The sequence below is a fragment of the Erpetoichthys calabaricus genome, chromosome 2, assembly GCF_900747795.2.
Source record: "Erpetoichthys calabaricus chromosome 2, fErpCal1.3, whole genome shotgun sequence".
Lineage (NCBI taxonomy): Eukaryota > Metazoa > Chordata > Cladistia > Polypteriformes > Polypteridae > Erpetoichthys > Erpetoichthys calabaricus.
Genome location: NC_041395.2, coordinates 42,474,014 through 42,486,731, shown reverse-complemented (window position 1 = coordinate 42,486,731; position 12,718 = coordinate 42,474,014). Strand labels below are relative to the sequence as shown.

The 12,718-nt window shown below is 42.0% G+C and overlaps 1 protein-coding gene across 3 annotated transcripts in view; it reads left to right on the top strand.

Moving 5' to 3' along the window:
• The window catches only part of LOC114669633 (uncharacterized), a 362,584-nt gene that overhangs the window by 127,011 nt on the left and 222,855 nt on the right, over positions 1 to 12,718 (top strand). Inside the window, exons 34-35 of one of the 3 annotated variants that reach the window (XM_051922296.1) lie at positions 461 to 487; positions 1,544 to 1,803. The exons of 1 other annotated variant lie outside the window; for it this stretch is intronic. In XM_051922296.1, coding sequence (XP_051778256.1) covers positions 461 to 487; positions 1,544 to 1,803 — 287 coding nt within the window. The remainder of the gene's footprint in view (positions 1 to 460; positions 488 to 1,543; positions 1,804 to 12,718) is intronic. One more of the 3 variants, XM_051922295.1, reaches the window with a different exon arrangement.

The following is a 12,718-nucleotide window of genomic DNA, read 5'->3' as shown; positions in this document are numbered from 1 at the left end:
CCCTGTGTTCAGATTCAGCGGGTTGGATGGATGGATGTTTTGGTAATACCAGATAGTATTAGAAGGAAAAGGTGCTATGCACAAAAATTGAGATTAAAATAAAAGAAACTGCTACCAAATACAGACTCTTGCTGTAATCATATTTGCTTCAGTAAACAGCAGAGAATCAAAAGAAAAAAAACCTAGTATAAATGCAAAGACGAATTTAACATTTTGGTTACTCCCTTCCTTAACACAGCAGCTCAAACTTTCTTCCTTTCATTTTTAAGTCCAACAGATGCCTACACTTCTCAGACTTCTTAATGACATTAGTGAGGTTGGTTTATCTACACTCCGTATTATTTAACCAAATACCACTCCATATTTAGCATAAACTATGAAAAAAATGAGTAATTTACCACTGGAGTTTTATTTTTTCAGAATTATAAGTGTTGCTTATCTGCCTTTGTTTCTTTTGCAGAAACTGAAAATCTAAAACAGAAGTTTGGTAAGCATACTCACTCACCTGAGATTGTTAACTACTATATACAATGTGATAACCCTGCTGAAAAGGCCAGTCCTTTCTTTTGTGTGTGTTTTACCTTTATGACTGGTTTCAATAATTGTATAGCTGTGACAATCTGATTTTATTTTTGTACCTTATAAACTACTAACTTCAGTGGGTTGGCACCCTGCCCGGGATTGGTTCCTGCCTTGTGCCCTGTGTTGGCTGGGATTGGCTCCAGCAGACCCCCGTGACCCTGTGTTCGGATTCAGCGGGTTGGAAAATGGATGGATGGATAAACTACTAATCTGATTTCTGTGGTCAGACTTATTTTTGTCTCCTGTGAACAACTTCTGGTCTTTTGCTTCCCAAATCCTGTTTAATCCCTTTGTGGTTCTAGAAGAGCTTTTACTAAAATACATAGAAACAGTAAGGCAGCACCTTATCTTAAATGGAGCACCAGCTCATCTCATTGCTTGTGATCAAATAACCATTGATTATGCAGTCATATTTGTTCTGTTGGATTTTAAATATTTATTGAATTCCATTCATTAGTTTTCTTTATCTACTTAACAATTTCAAGATCATGTGTTTCTAGGGTTTGTCCTTAGAAGAGTAGGTAAAAGATAGAGACGAGGAGTACATAGTCCAATCCATGTCAGAGAGCACTAATGCACATATGAATGGCTGTTTGTACGTCTTCAGACTGTGACTGGTAACCTAACAGTATGGTGGAGATGAATGGAAAATGATAAAGAAGCAGTGGAATAGAAACCACAATGCTGTAACTATCTGGATTGCAGTGCTGCCTTTTCCTAAATGCAAAATGAAAGAAAGCTTCAATATAATGTAGTGAAATAACACTCTCTACCAATCTAATTGTGAAACTATGATGTCCCATCAGATGTGTTGAGTCAGTTACATGAAATTATAAGAACACACTTTCACCATGGATGTGCTAGTGACTGATGAGGACTAAGTGTATATTTGTCTTGGAAAGTAATGATATATTTTCCATAGTTCTTAGTTCATTAGTTTCTGCATTTTTTTTGTTCCCAGGGATTGCTCTGAAATTAAACACAAAGTATCCCAACATCATCAATGTGGATAACCAACAGATCAGGCTTACTGGAAAAGAACAGGTTGCAGGTGACTTGTGGCCCTGTGTACTGGCTAATAATAAGCTAACATCAGAAAAAGCCTACTGGGAGGTGGAGGTTGGTGAGAAGAGCTCTTGGGCTCTAGGAGTGGTTGCAGATACCAAAGAAGTGAAGATGTCAATTCTTGATGAACCTAAAGAAGGGTTTTGGATTATCAAGGTGCAGGCTGAAAAAATTCATGCAGTCTACTCTTCTGGAAGTGTCAGAATTTTAAGAAAACCCAGGAAAGTTGGGGTGTTTGTGGACTTTGTAGAGCAAGAATTATCATTTTATGATATTGAAAAGAAATACCTCATCCACCGATTCGACATCAAATCATCAGAGAAACTGTACCCCATTTTCAGTCCAGGAATACAAGATAAAGGTCCACTGATCATCATCTAATGGACTATAAGATGTTCCTTCTGTTTGTCATGAAATTGTTACAATTTCAACCTGATGATTCAACAAACTGAATTCATGTGCAGTGCAGTAACTCTTTCTATATACATTACTTCTTTCTGTTCAGGTTGAAAAAATGTGCAGTAATATTTGTGTTTTTGAGGCTGTTTCCTGTTCCAGACTGATTAATAGTCTAGATCGTTGGTATGATGGTGATGATGCTACATATTTTGAACTTCTGGAAGTCAATTTCAGGGTATTTGTTTACAGTTACACTTTTTTAGACTGAAGTGCTATTTTTCTCACAGCACTGTTAAAACACTGACAGTTTCAACAGAACAAGTGTAGCGTTAGCATAGTGACAGTGCTCGAGAATAATTGCACTTTGCTTAAGTTTTGAGGCAGCTTTACATTTAAATAAGTGGTCACTGGTCTCTTATCCTGTTAAATAATAACAAGATAATAACAGTTAATTAATACAATGATTATGTACTATGTTTTGGTATCTTAGATTCTCCAAAATAAATATTGCAAACTTTAATCATTGATGAACACCTTGTGTACAGTGCCTTGCAAAAGTCTTCAAACTGATTCTTATTTCACAAAAAGAAGTTTTGTTTGATGAGATATTTTTAATTCAGAACACTCAAACTTAATTTTTTTCAATGTGGTATCATTTTATATTGGAAGAAGTCTTAAGAAGCAGCAAGAGAAGACAGATAATGTTTGCTTTACTGCCAGTCAGGACTCCTAGTGTTCTGTTATTAAAATACCGAATGTGCCTTTTTGTGTATTCGCATGAAAACTGAAATTCTGTAGTGAGATTATTGAAGGTGCTGACCTTGTGAGGTCAATGTGTATTTTTTTTCCACAAGGTTACTTAATTATTGGCTTCTATTTATGAAAAAGGTGCCTTTGAAAAACAGCTGTGTGTTTATCAAAAAGTATTGATTAATAATCTTCAGAATAAAGGTTAACCATTTGTTCAACATCTAATTGAATGAAAAATTTTACAGTAATTGAGGACAATTTTATAATTATGCTGTTGTACCTATAAAATTTAAGAAACTGGAAATCCCTCTTAAGCCCTTTTCAGAAGGAGTTAGTTTTACACCTGTGGGGGTGGTGGGGTAAAGTAATTACAGTAATCCCTCGCTATATCACGCTTCACCTTTCGCGGCTTCATTCTATCGCGGATTTTATATGTAAGCATATTTAAATATATAGCGCAGATTTTTTGCTGGTTTGCGGATTTCTGTGGACAATGGGTCTTTTAATTTCTGGTACATGCTTCCTCAGTTGGTTTGCCCAGTTGATTTCATACAAGGGACACTATTGGCAGATGGCTGAGAAGCTACCCAACCAGAGCGCATATTACGTATTAAATAAAACTCCTCAAATATATTGTGAGCACGGGGGCTGTTTGCACCCCTAGAGGATTTGGCCGCTCCTCAATAAACGCTGAAAGATTACCTTCACATTGCTCTCTTTCTTGCTGGGCTTGCATATGGCTGATTTGTCAAGCGATATGCTTCCTGCACTGTGCTTCGCATACTTAAAAGATCAAACAGCACGTATTGATTTTTGATTGTTTGCTTTCTCGCTCTGACATTCTCTGAGGGGGTGTGAGCAGGGGGCTGTTCGCACACCTAGACGATACAGACGCTCGTCTAAAAATGCTTTCACGTTGCTCCCTTCTGTGCAGCTGCTTCGTGAAGCGACATGCTGCACGGTGCTTCGCATACTTAAAAGCTCGAAGGGCACGTATTGATTTTTGATTGTTTGATTTTATCTCTCTCTCTCTCTTTCTCTGCTCCTGACGGAGGGGGTGTGAGCTGCTGCCTTCAACTGCTTTGTGCCGTGGTGCTTCGCATACTTAAAAGCCAAACAGCCCTATTGATTTTTGACTGTTTGCTTTGTTCTCTCTCTCTCTCTGAGCGCACTCCTTTGAAGAGGAAGATATGTTTGCATTCTTTTAATTGTGAGATGGAACTGTCATCTCTGTCTTGTCATGGAGCACAGTTTAAACTTTTGAAAAAGAGACAAATGTTTGTTTGCAGTGTTTGAATAACGTTCCTGTCTCTCTACAACCTCCTGTGTTTCTGTGCAAATCTGTGACCCAAGCATGACAATATAAAAATAGCCATATAAACATATGGTTTCTACTTCGCGGATTTTCACCTTTCGCGGGGGGTTCTGGAACACAATCCCCGCAATCGAGGAGGGATTACTGTAACTCTAAAGGACTTCTGTAATTTTAGTGCCATCTGAATTACTCGTGTCAGTAACTTTAAAGACTGCATATTCATGTCTTAGTAAAGATTAGGGAGCTTCATAATAAATTACCCCAGGTTAAAGTCATGTGCAAATCATCATATCAATAAAATTCCACCATTTCAGCAATTCAGATAGGACTAAAATGACAAAGGTCCTCCGGTAATAATTGCTCTATCTCCTGGTATGAAACTAATTTTGTTTGAATACGGCTTTGGTTACATTTTAGTTTTTGAAGTTGCAGACACCTTCTGGAGATTGTCCTCCTGAATTAGTGTGTAAGTGATACTCTCCGTTAGGCACCCAACACAGCTGTAATGATACACAGACCTCCAAAACTGGATATTCACCTCAGTTTTGATTTTGTGGTCACAATAGATTATGTTTCCTTTACATCTTTGCCCACTGTTATTGTAACTCATAAATCAAATATAAAATTAAGAAATTTAAAACTATGATATGTGTCATTCTGTTACAGCCATGGTCTTTACATCTACCACTTCTGACTCCTTTGCTGTCCAGCACAGCTTATGCTGTACTAAAACATCTGAGGACCTTAAGTGGAAGTGTAGCTTGTTGATTTTGTTTTAATGTTGTGTTGTTTTAAGTATACTTTGTATGTTTTATAATTTTGCTGCTTTCTCTTTGTTTATTTCCTTGCCCTCATGCTGTGCTCTCACTTTCTCTCTTTCCTTCCCTTTGCCGGGAGCAGGCATATAAAATGGCTTATGATAAGCTGCTGAAGCTGTTACTTTTGTTTTTTGTAGGTGAGCCGCTCTTTCATAAATCTTTTTCTCCTTACACAGTTTTCTAAAGTATATGTTTGTGTATCGATAAGTAGTAGTTAAATGGCACTGCGTTCAAAGCTTTAAATATTAGTTTTTGGCATGACAATGTTGCTGTGGCCAAATTGGAATTGTCCTATGTGTGCGTAGACTTGTCTGCCATAAAGATCAACTTGTTTAACTAATAATGTCTGTCTCTCAGTTGCCATTGACTAGCCAAACATGCAAGTCTGTGCACCTTTCACGGCACAAAAAAATCAATGATAGGATGGGATACCAGTGCCTGATCTGTCTGAAGTGTCATTACATTACTGTGATACTTTCTGGCATATTAATCATCTGAATAGTGTGGGGAACAGCCCGGACACAGACAGGTAGACATGATGGTTTCACCACACACACGTTTATTTACAGCTATTATTTACAATAGTGAGCACAAACCCAGTGCCACAGCACCAATCACCCCTTAAGTCCTGGCCACACAACACAATGCCTTCACAGTCTCTGGTCCGCCTCCACTCCTCTCCACCGAGCTTCGTCCACTTCCACCCGACTCTTGCCCTTGAATGGAGTGAGGTGGCCCCTTTTATACACCCCCTTTTATACTCTTCCGTCGACACTCCCCTGTGTGGCGGAAGTGCCGGCTGCGCAACCGGAAGGACTCCGGGTGTCCCTGCTCCTCTTCACCCCAGCACTTCCGGGTGTGGCGGAAGTGCTGAGGTCCAGGGCTCCCAAAGCATTGGGGCGCCCCCTGGTGGTGGCCACGGGCCCCTACAGGGTTGAGCTTCCCAGCTCTGTACCCTGTGGCCCTCAAAGCAACCAGGGCTGTCGCACCCTCGTGTTCTGGAGAAGGTACAAGCCCTCCTCCAGTCCTCCTGGGCATCCCGGTGCCACAACAGCCATATAGATTTAAACACTAAGTTCAGTGGGAGCCTCACAGCCACCCACTGCACAGGAAAATCTATTGGTAATAACCTGCCTAAATCGTAATCGCAACACCTCTTGTTTCAAATCAAATGGCTTTGAGGTGAAAATGATAGGCCAAAATAACATGGACAGAAGATGCAGAGAACACCCAATGCATAACTTGAACTGCATATCCAGTAACACCGATAACTTACAGGGTGGCCAGTTGTGTGCTTTCCACAGACATATCTGTTCATGTGCATCAGGATTGTGTGCTTATTTGAAACAGGAGCATCACACTGCTAGCTTCTTCTCCACAAACTGGAAGGATCACACATAGGCTTTCTTCATTTTTCAAGTTTAGTGCAGTATTCAACAGTTTGAGAATTTAGGAGGCAGTGTAGCTTATGTATGTGTCAGTCCTCATATTGGTCTACTTTGTGTTTTATTCAAAATGCCATGGCTACTGTCATAGAAAAGAAGGAGAATAGACATGCAGTGTAAAGATCTCTTTATTTCTTGTGCAGTAGCAACCACAGATGTTTGCTGCGCCTGCAGTTGACTGTTAAACACTCACAGAGGAGTGATGTCAGAAATGTCAAGCTCTTTACAACAAGAATTACAAAGATATCAACTTGTATCTACAAACTGACAGTCCCTTATAAGGACACAATGTTTAAATGAAAATGTCTCATTTCAGAAAAGTTGCTTATAGCAGTAATAATTTGTTAACAATGCTAAATATCCCACAATGCATAAGATGTCTTTATATAATTCCATGCGACCGTTATGGGAGAAAATGGTACTGAACTTTTCATACCTCTGTACTGGTTTGTTCTGTGTGGCTTTGACTGGGAAAAGCTCAAATTGGAAGTGAAAACTTTAGTAGAAACAGAGAAACACACACAGTGGGTCCTCATTTTAAAATGGAAGATGACTTTCAAACCTCTTCACTAAACTAGAAAGTTCAGGTGGCAAATGCGCACACACACTCAATGTACAGTCAGGCTTGAAACCCTGGCTTAAGTTTTCTTTTTGTTTATTTAATGCTTTTGTTATTATTTAAATATTTTTCAAGTTATCGTATTTATTCTCTTTTTGTCATGTGTTTATATGTAATATTAGGCTTTACTTTGATGTTTATTGTTATGTTTTTTTATAATGTTTTTTGTTATCTGCCCGTCTCCATCTTGTGGAGCCCATAGAGGTGGACCGAGCTGGGAGTCTGCTTCAGCAGACATGTAAGGAGGAGCTGAAATTCTCACTTCAGCTTCAGTATTCCTTTCTTGACTTTGTTTCCTTTTCTTCCATTTTGAACTTCATTTATTGGACTTTTTTGATTGGTCTTGACCCTAGGTCTACATAAAAGTACGTGTTTTTATAGTTTGTGGATTTTTTACTTTGTGTAAACCCTAAGCTTATTTTGCTCTTTTTTGAACTGCCTTGATTCTCTTTGTTCTTTTTTTTAATCACCTTTAATAATTCTTTAAACATTCAACATTCAAGGAACTTTGCTTTTATTTTGCCATATTTTCAAATGTTTTTTTGCCCTCTTTGCTTTAGATATTTAAAACATTTAAAACCTGAGCCCCATTTTGGGTCTGTGCAGCCTGCATTTGGATTTTGGGGCCAGACTGCCTATAGTGAGGCCTCTTTCTTGTGCCCAGACTCTTGGAGTACTGCTCTGGCTTGTGGTATTTTGAGCCTTGAACATCATTTCTGTCCCCAAACACTTCCTGTAATATCACCTCTATAGAGTGAGCCATATCCTTTCTGCAACAGACAAACTGAATTTAATGTTTTTCTGTTCTGATAAAGAGACTCCTAATGTATATTACAGGACTTATTGTTACTCTTAATGTAGTGTTTTGGTTAATCAAGTTTTTTTATCTTTTTGTATCAGTAAATATCTCTGTATAAAATTACCTGTTAGATTAAACAGGTAGAAGACATTGATCTTTGTGATGGCAGATAAGGAAGTGCACAACACCTGTAAACAGTAATGCTTTTTAATGCTAGGAAGGATGATTCAGCGAGAACAGAATTGAATTTACTTGTTTTTGCTTGAAATTGGGTATTTGTAACTGACCTTTAATGAGAACATAATATCAATGATATGAACTGGTCGGAGAAACCAATAAAACCTCTCATCCTCTTGACTAACATCCAGACACCTAAGCATTACATCAGGGTTCTGTCCAGTGTCTTAATTCTGCTTGTAGAATTTAAATAAATTCATGTTTCTGTGGAATAAATTATTGAGCCTATTGTTTTTATTTAACACTATAAAACACAAGATGTCAATATTTTAAAGCTTCAAACCTCTTTTTTCTGCACTTCCTTAAAATATTTTTATACACACCTGTCCATTTCAGAACTTTCTTTATTTATACTACTTAGATGTACTTAAATATACAATATATTGTAAAAGAACAGACTCGACACACGTAAAGAAAGGTTTGGGGCAGCCACCCGTATAATGTTCCTAGCTGCAAAGGTTTTCTTTTTCATATAACAGAGTTGTTGATTGTACTGAGTCCAAGACAGAACTCATGAAGGTTGGAAAAGATGGCGGTTTTAAGTGGTCAGACAGGAAGTGATGTAGGGAACAGGAAGTGACGTTCTTCTAGTCGCCGGAACAGGAAGTGACGTTCTTCTAGGCGCCGGAACAGGAAGTGACATTTTTCTAGGCGCCGGAACAGGAAGTGACGTTAATGATTCAAATAGTTTTCCCGTGGCTGGTCTGCAGAGACAACAGGAGAAGGTTTAATGCACCCCGGCCTGGCGTGGAATTACCTTTACTTGGTCCACACAACGTCCCCCTACTCGCACGTGTGTGACATGGCCCCCCCCCCCCCTCAGACCAGTCGGGTCGGGCGTACTGGTCCGAGATTTCGTGGCATCTAGAAAGGGCATCGGCATTGGCCTGCAGAACACCCTGGCGATAAACGACCAAATACTTATATGGCTGTAGATCCAAAAACCACCTCGTGACACGCGGATTGGACTCCCTGTGCAAGGCCATCCACTGTAAGGGCGCATGGTCCATCACAAGAGTGAATTCACGTCCCAAGAGGTAATATCTCAGCTGTGTAATCGCCCATTTAATAGCCAGAGCCTCCGCTCCGCTGCCGCATACCTAGTTTCCCGATCCAACAGTTTCCGGCTCAGGTACATAATGGGGTGTTCAACTCCATCGACGCTTTGGCTCAGCGCGGTACCGAAACCTTTGTCCGAAGCATCCGTCTGGAGAATGAAGGGTACGGAAAAGTCCGGCGCCTTTAATATAGGAGCTGACGTAAGGGCCATTTTCAAGTCACAGAATGCAGCCTCAGATATATCATCCCATACCATGTGATTAGGTCGACCCTTCTTAGTGAGGTTTGTCAAGGGCGTAGCTCTCTCAGAAAACCGGGGAACAAACCGGCGATAGTAACCCGCTAAGCCGAGAAAGGCTTGAACTTGCCTCTTGGTTATCGGACGGGGCCCATTCACAATGGCATCAATTTTCGAACACTGTGGTCTCACCATACCCTGGCCCACTAAATAGCCTAAATATTTGGCCTCAACAAATCCAAATTAACACTTTTTCGGGTTGATACAAAGCCCAGCTTTTGCCAGTGTCCGCAATACAGCACCAACCTGCTGTATGTGTTCCTCCCAGGTGTTGGAATAGATGACAACGTCATCCAAGTAGGCAGCACTATATGAATTATGAGGACGGAGCACTTTATCCACCAGACGTTGGATGGTCGCAGGTGCCCCATGTAATCCAAATGGGAGGACACGATACTGCCAGTGACCACTAGGGGTGCTGAACGCTGTCTTTTCTTTAGCGGAGTCCGTTAAGGGAACCTGCCAGTACCCCTTAGTCATATCTAAAGTAGTCAAAAATTTGGCATGACCTAGCCGCTCGAGGAGGTCGTCCACTCGCGGCATAGGATAGGCGTCAAATTGGGAGACTTGGTTAAGCCGACGGAAGTCATTGCAGAACCTCCAACTTCCATCGGGCTTACTGACCATAACAACAGGACTGGACCAGGGACTATAACTTTCCTCAATCACACCTAGGTCCAGCATTCGTCTGATCTCCAACTCCACTTCAGCCTTTTTTGCTTTGGGAAGTCTGTACGGGTGTTCTCGGACTATAACCCCAGGTTTTGTCACAATGTCATGCGCAACCAAGGAGTTTCACTGACTACCTCAGGGACAGAAAAGATAACTGCTTCGAGCTCCTGATGTTGCTGGCGAGTCAAATTGTCTCCAAAATTAAGGTATAATTGCTGCGTGAAGAGAGAGCGGAGCTGTCTGGAGGAGGGCTCGAGATCCCTGTCCTTCCACGGTTTCAGCAGATTGACGTGGTAAATCCGCTCGCTGGGTCGACGATTCGGTTGTTTCACCAAATAATCGACGAGCCCCTTCCTCTCCTTAATTTCATAAGGGCCTAGCCAATGAGCCAGTAATTTGGAATGAGAGGTAGGAACTAAAACCATGACACAATCTCCCGGGCGGAACTCCCACAGAGACGTACCATGGTTATAGCATCGGGTCTGAGCTGCTTGCGCCTTTTCCATGTGCGTTTTCAATATGGGTCTAATTTTCTCAAGTCTATCACGTAACTGCGCGATATACTCTAATATATTTGTTGATGGGAGTGTCTCTTCCTCCCATCCTTCTTTTAAAAGGTCTAATATGCCCCAGGGTTGTCGTCCATATAGCAATTCAAAAGGTGAGAACCCTGTGGAGGCTTGTGGGACATCCCGATATGCAAAAAGGACGAGGGGGAGGAGCTGATCCCAGTTCCTTCCATCCTCATTGACTACCTTACACAATATCTGTTTGAGAGTTTGATTAAACCTCTCCACAAGTCCGTCGGTTTGAGGATGATATACCGAAGTCTTTAAATGTTTTATTTGAAGTAGCTTGAAAGTTTCCCTGAACATCTGCGAGGTGAAAGGAGTCCCTTGATCCGTCAGGATTTCTTTAGGGATTCCGACACGCGCACCCACTAATTCCCATGCGATAGCTTTAGAAGTACCTGAGCGCAACGGAACAGCCTCCAGAAATCGGGTAGCATAATCCACCAGGACCATTATGTATTTATGACCTCTGGCGGAGGGCTCTAGGGGTTCCACCAGGTCGACCCCAATACGTTCAAAAGGGATATCAATTAAGGGTAATGGAACTAGAGGAGCACGGTCCCTCCTAGGAATTTGCCTCAATTGACATTCCGGACATGATGTGCAAAAGTAGCGAACCTCCTCATTAATTCCGGGCCAAAAAAATCGGAGCTTAATTCTCTCCAGTGTTTTTTCGGGGCCCAAATGGGCTCCCAGCAGATGGGCATGTGCTAGTTCACAGACCTGTCGCCGGTAAGTCCGTGGAACTAACAACAATGACCTCATCTGTCCCTCATGCTCTGCCACCCGATATAACAGATCATTATTGAGCACAAAGTGAGGACCCTGTGGCATTGGATATGAGGTGCGTTGGCCATCTATCAGAACGACTGCATTCTTTGCAAATTTAAGGGAGTCATCATTCCATTGCTTCCTTTTAAATGTAGCTGGCGTCTGCCTGAATTGAAACTGTAGACGTGTGTGAGGGATTATCGGATTCGACCTCAAGGGGCGGGTTCTCGTCCCGAGTCGTCTCAGCGCCTGCTAATGACGTCTCGGGTTGAGACGTCCCGGGTGTTTCTTCGTCATCACTAGAGGCCGAAGTCAGCTCCTCAGCCAGCTGTATACACGGCGTGGAGGAAGTTGAGGGCGCTGAATTCGCGTCCGTGACTAGACCTAGTGAACGAGGAGAAGAAGCGCCTTTATCACCGCTATTTATTTCGACCCAATCTCTTCCTAGAATCACGGGGAAGGGAGGATTATCCATCACTGCCACCGTTAACTTCTTAACTACGCCATCCTGACAGATAAAGCAGTTGGCAGATCTATAATACCGGACATCCCCGTGAATACAGGTAATACGGGTCTTAATCTTACACCATTGTCACGGTAATATCAATTGGTCAGCAACAATGAAAATGTTACTGCCGGAATCAAATAAAGTGATAACTTTAATTCCATTGACTAGCACTTTTCCCGTATGTGGACAGGCCAGTGGATTAGCGAGGCGCACCGTGCCTCCTCCCGCATCACCCCGCAGACCCCTTCGTGGCCTCGCAGGGCTCGCCAGCGCGTCCCAGGATTTACTCGAACATGCCTCGCATTATAGCCGTGGGACTCTGTATTAGGGACGCAAGCATGCCTGGCTTCACACGAGTCCCGTTCTGACACTCCTAAGCCAGTTTCTGCCCTGAGGTGATCTATTTTCTCGGCTAGCGAGACAATATCTGTATAATCCCAGGCCGGCTGGGCAAATTTTAACTGTAGGGATCTGAGGAATAAAGCACAAGCCACTTGCTCCGCTATTTGGTGGCTGGATTTTTTATAGGGTTGTAACCAACCAACCACCTTAGCCCACAAAGCCATGGCCTGTTTCTTACTTGCCTTAGCGGGGTTGAATGTCCAGGCCATTATGTTTCTCACCTGCCAGCCTGGGTTTTTCCCACCTGTATTAAAGGGCTTGCCCTTTGTGGGATATGTATGGGCAGTCCCCACACCCGGGAGGCCATAATAAGTTCTCAATGCGTTCCCTGATGCACTTGGCTCTAGCCTGTGGGTCCCGGGCCTATTTTTCCTCGGACCTTTAACAGGATGATGGGTCGAAGCATA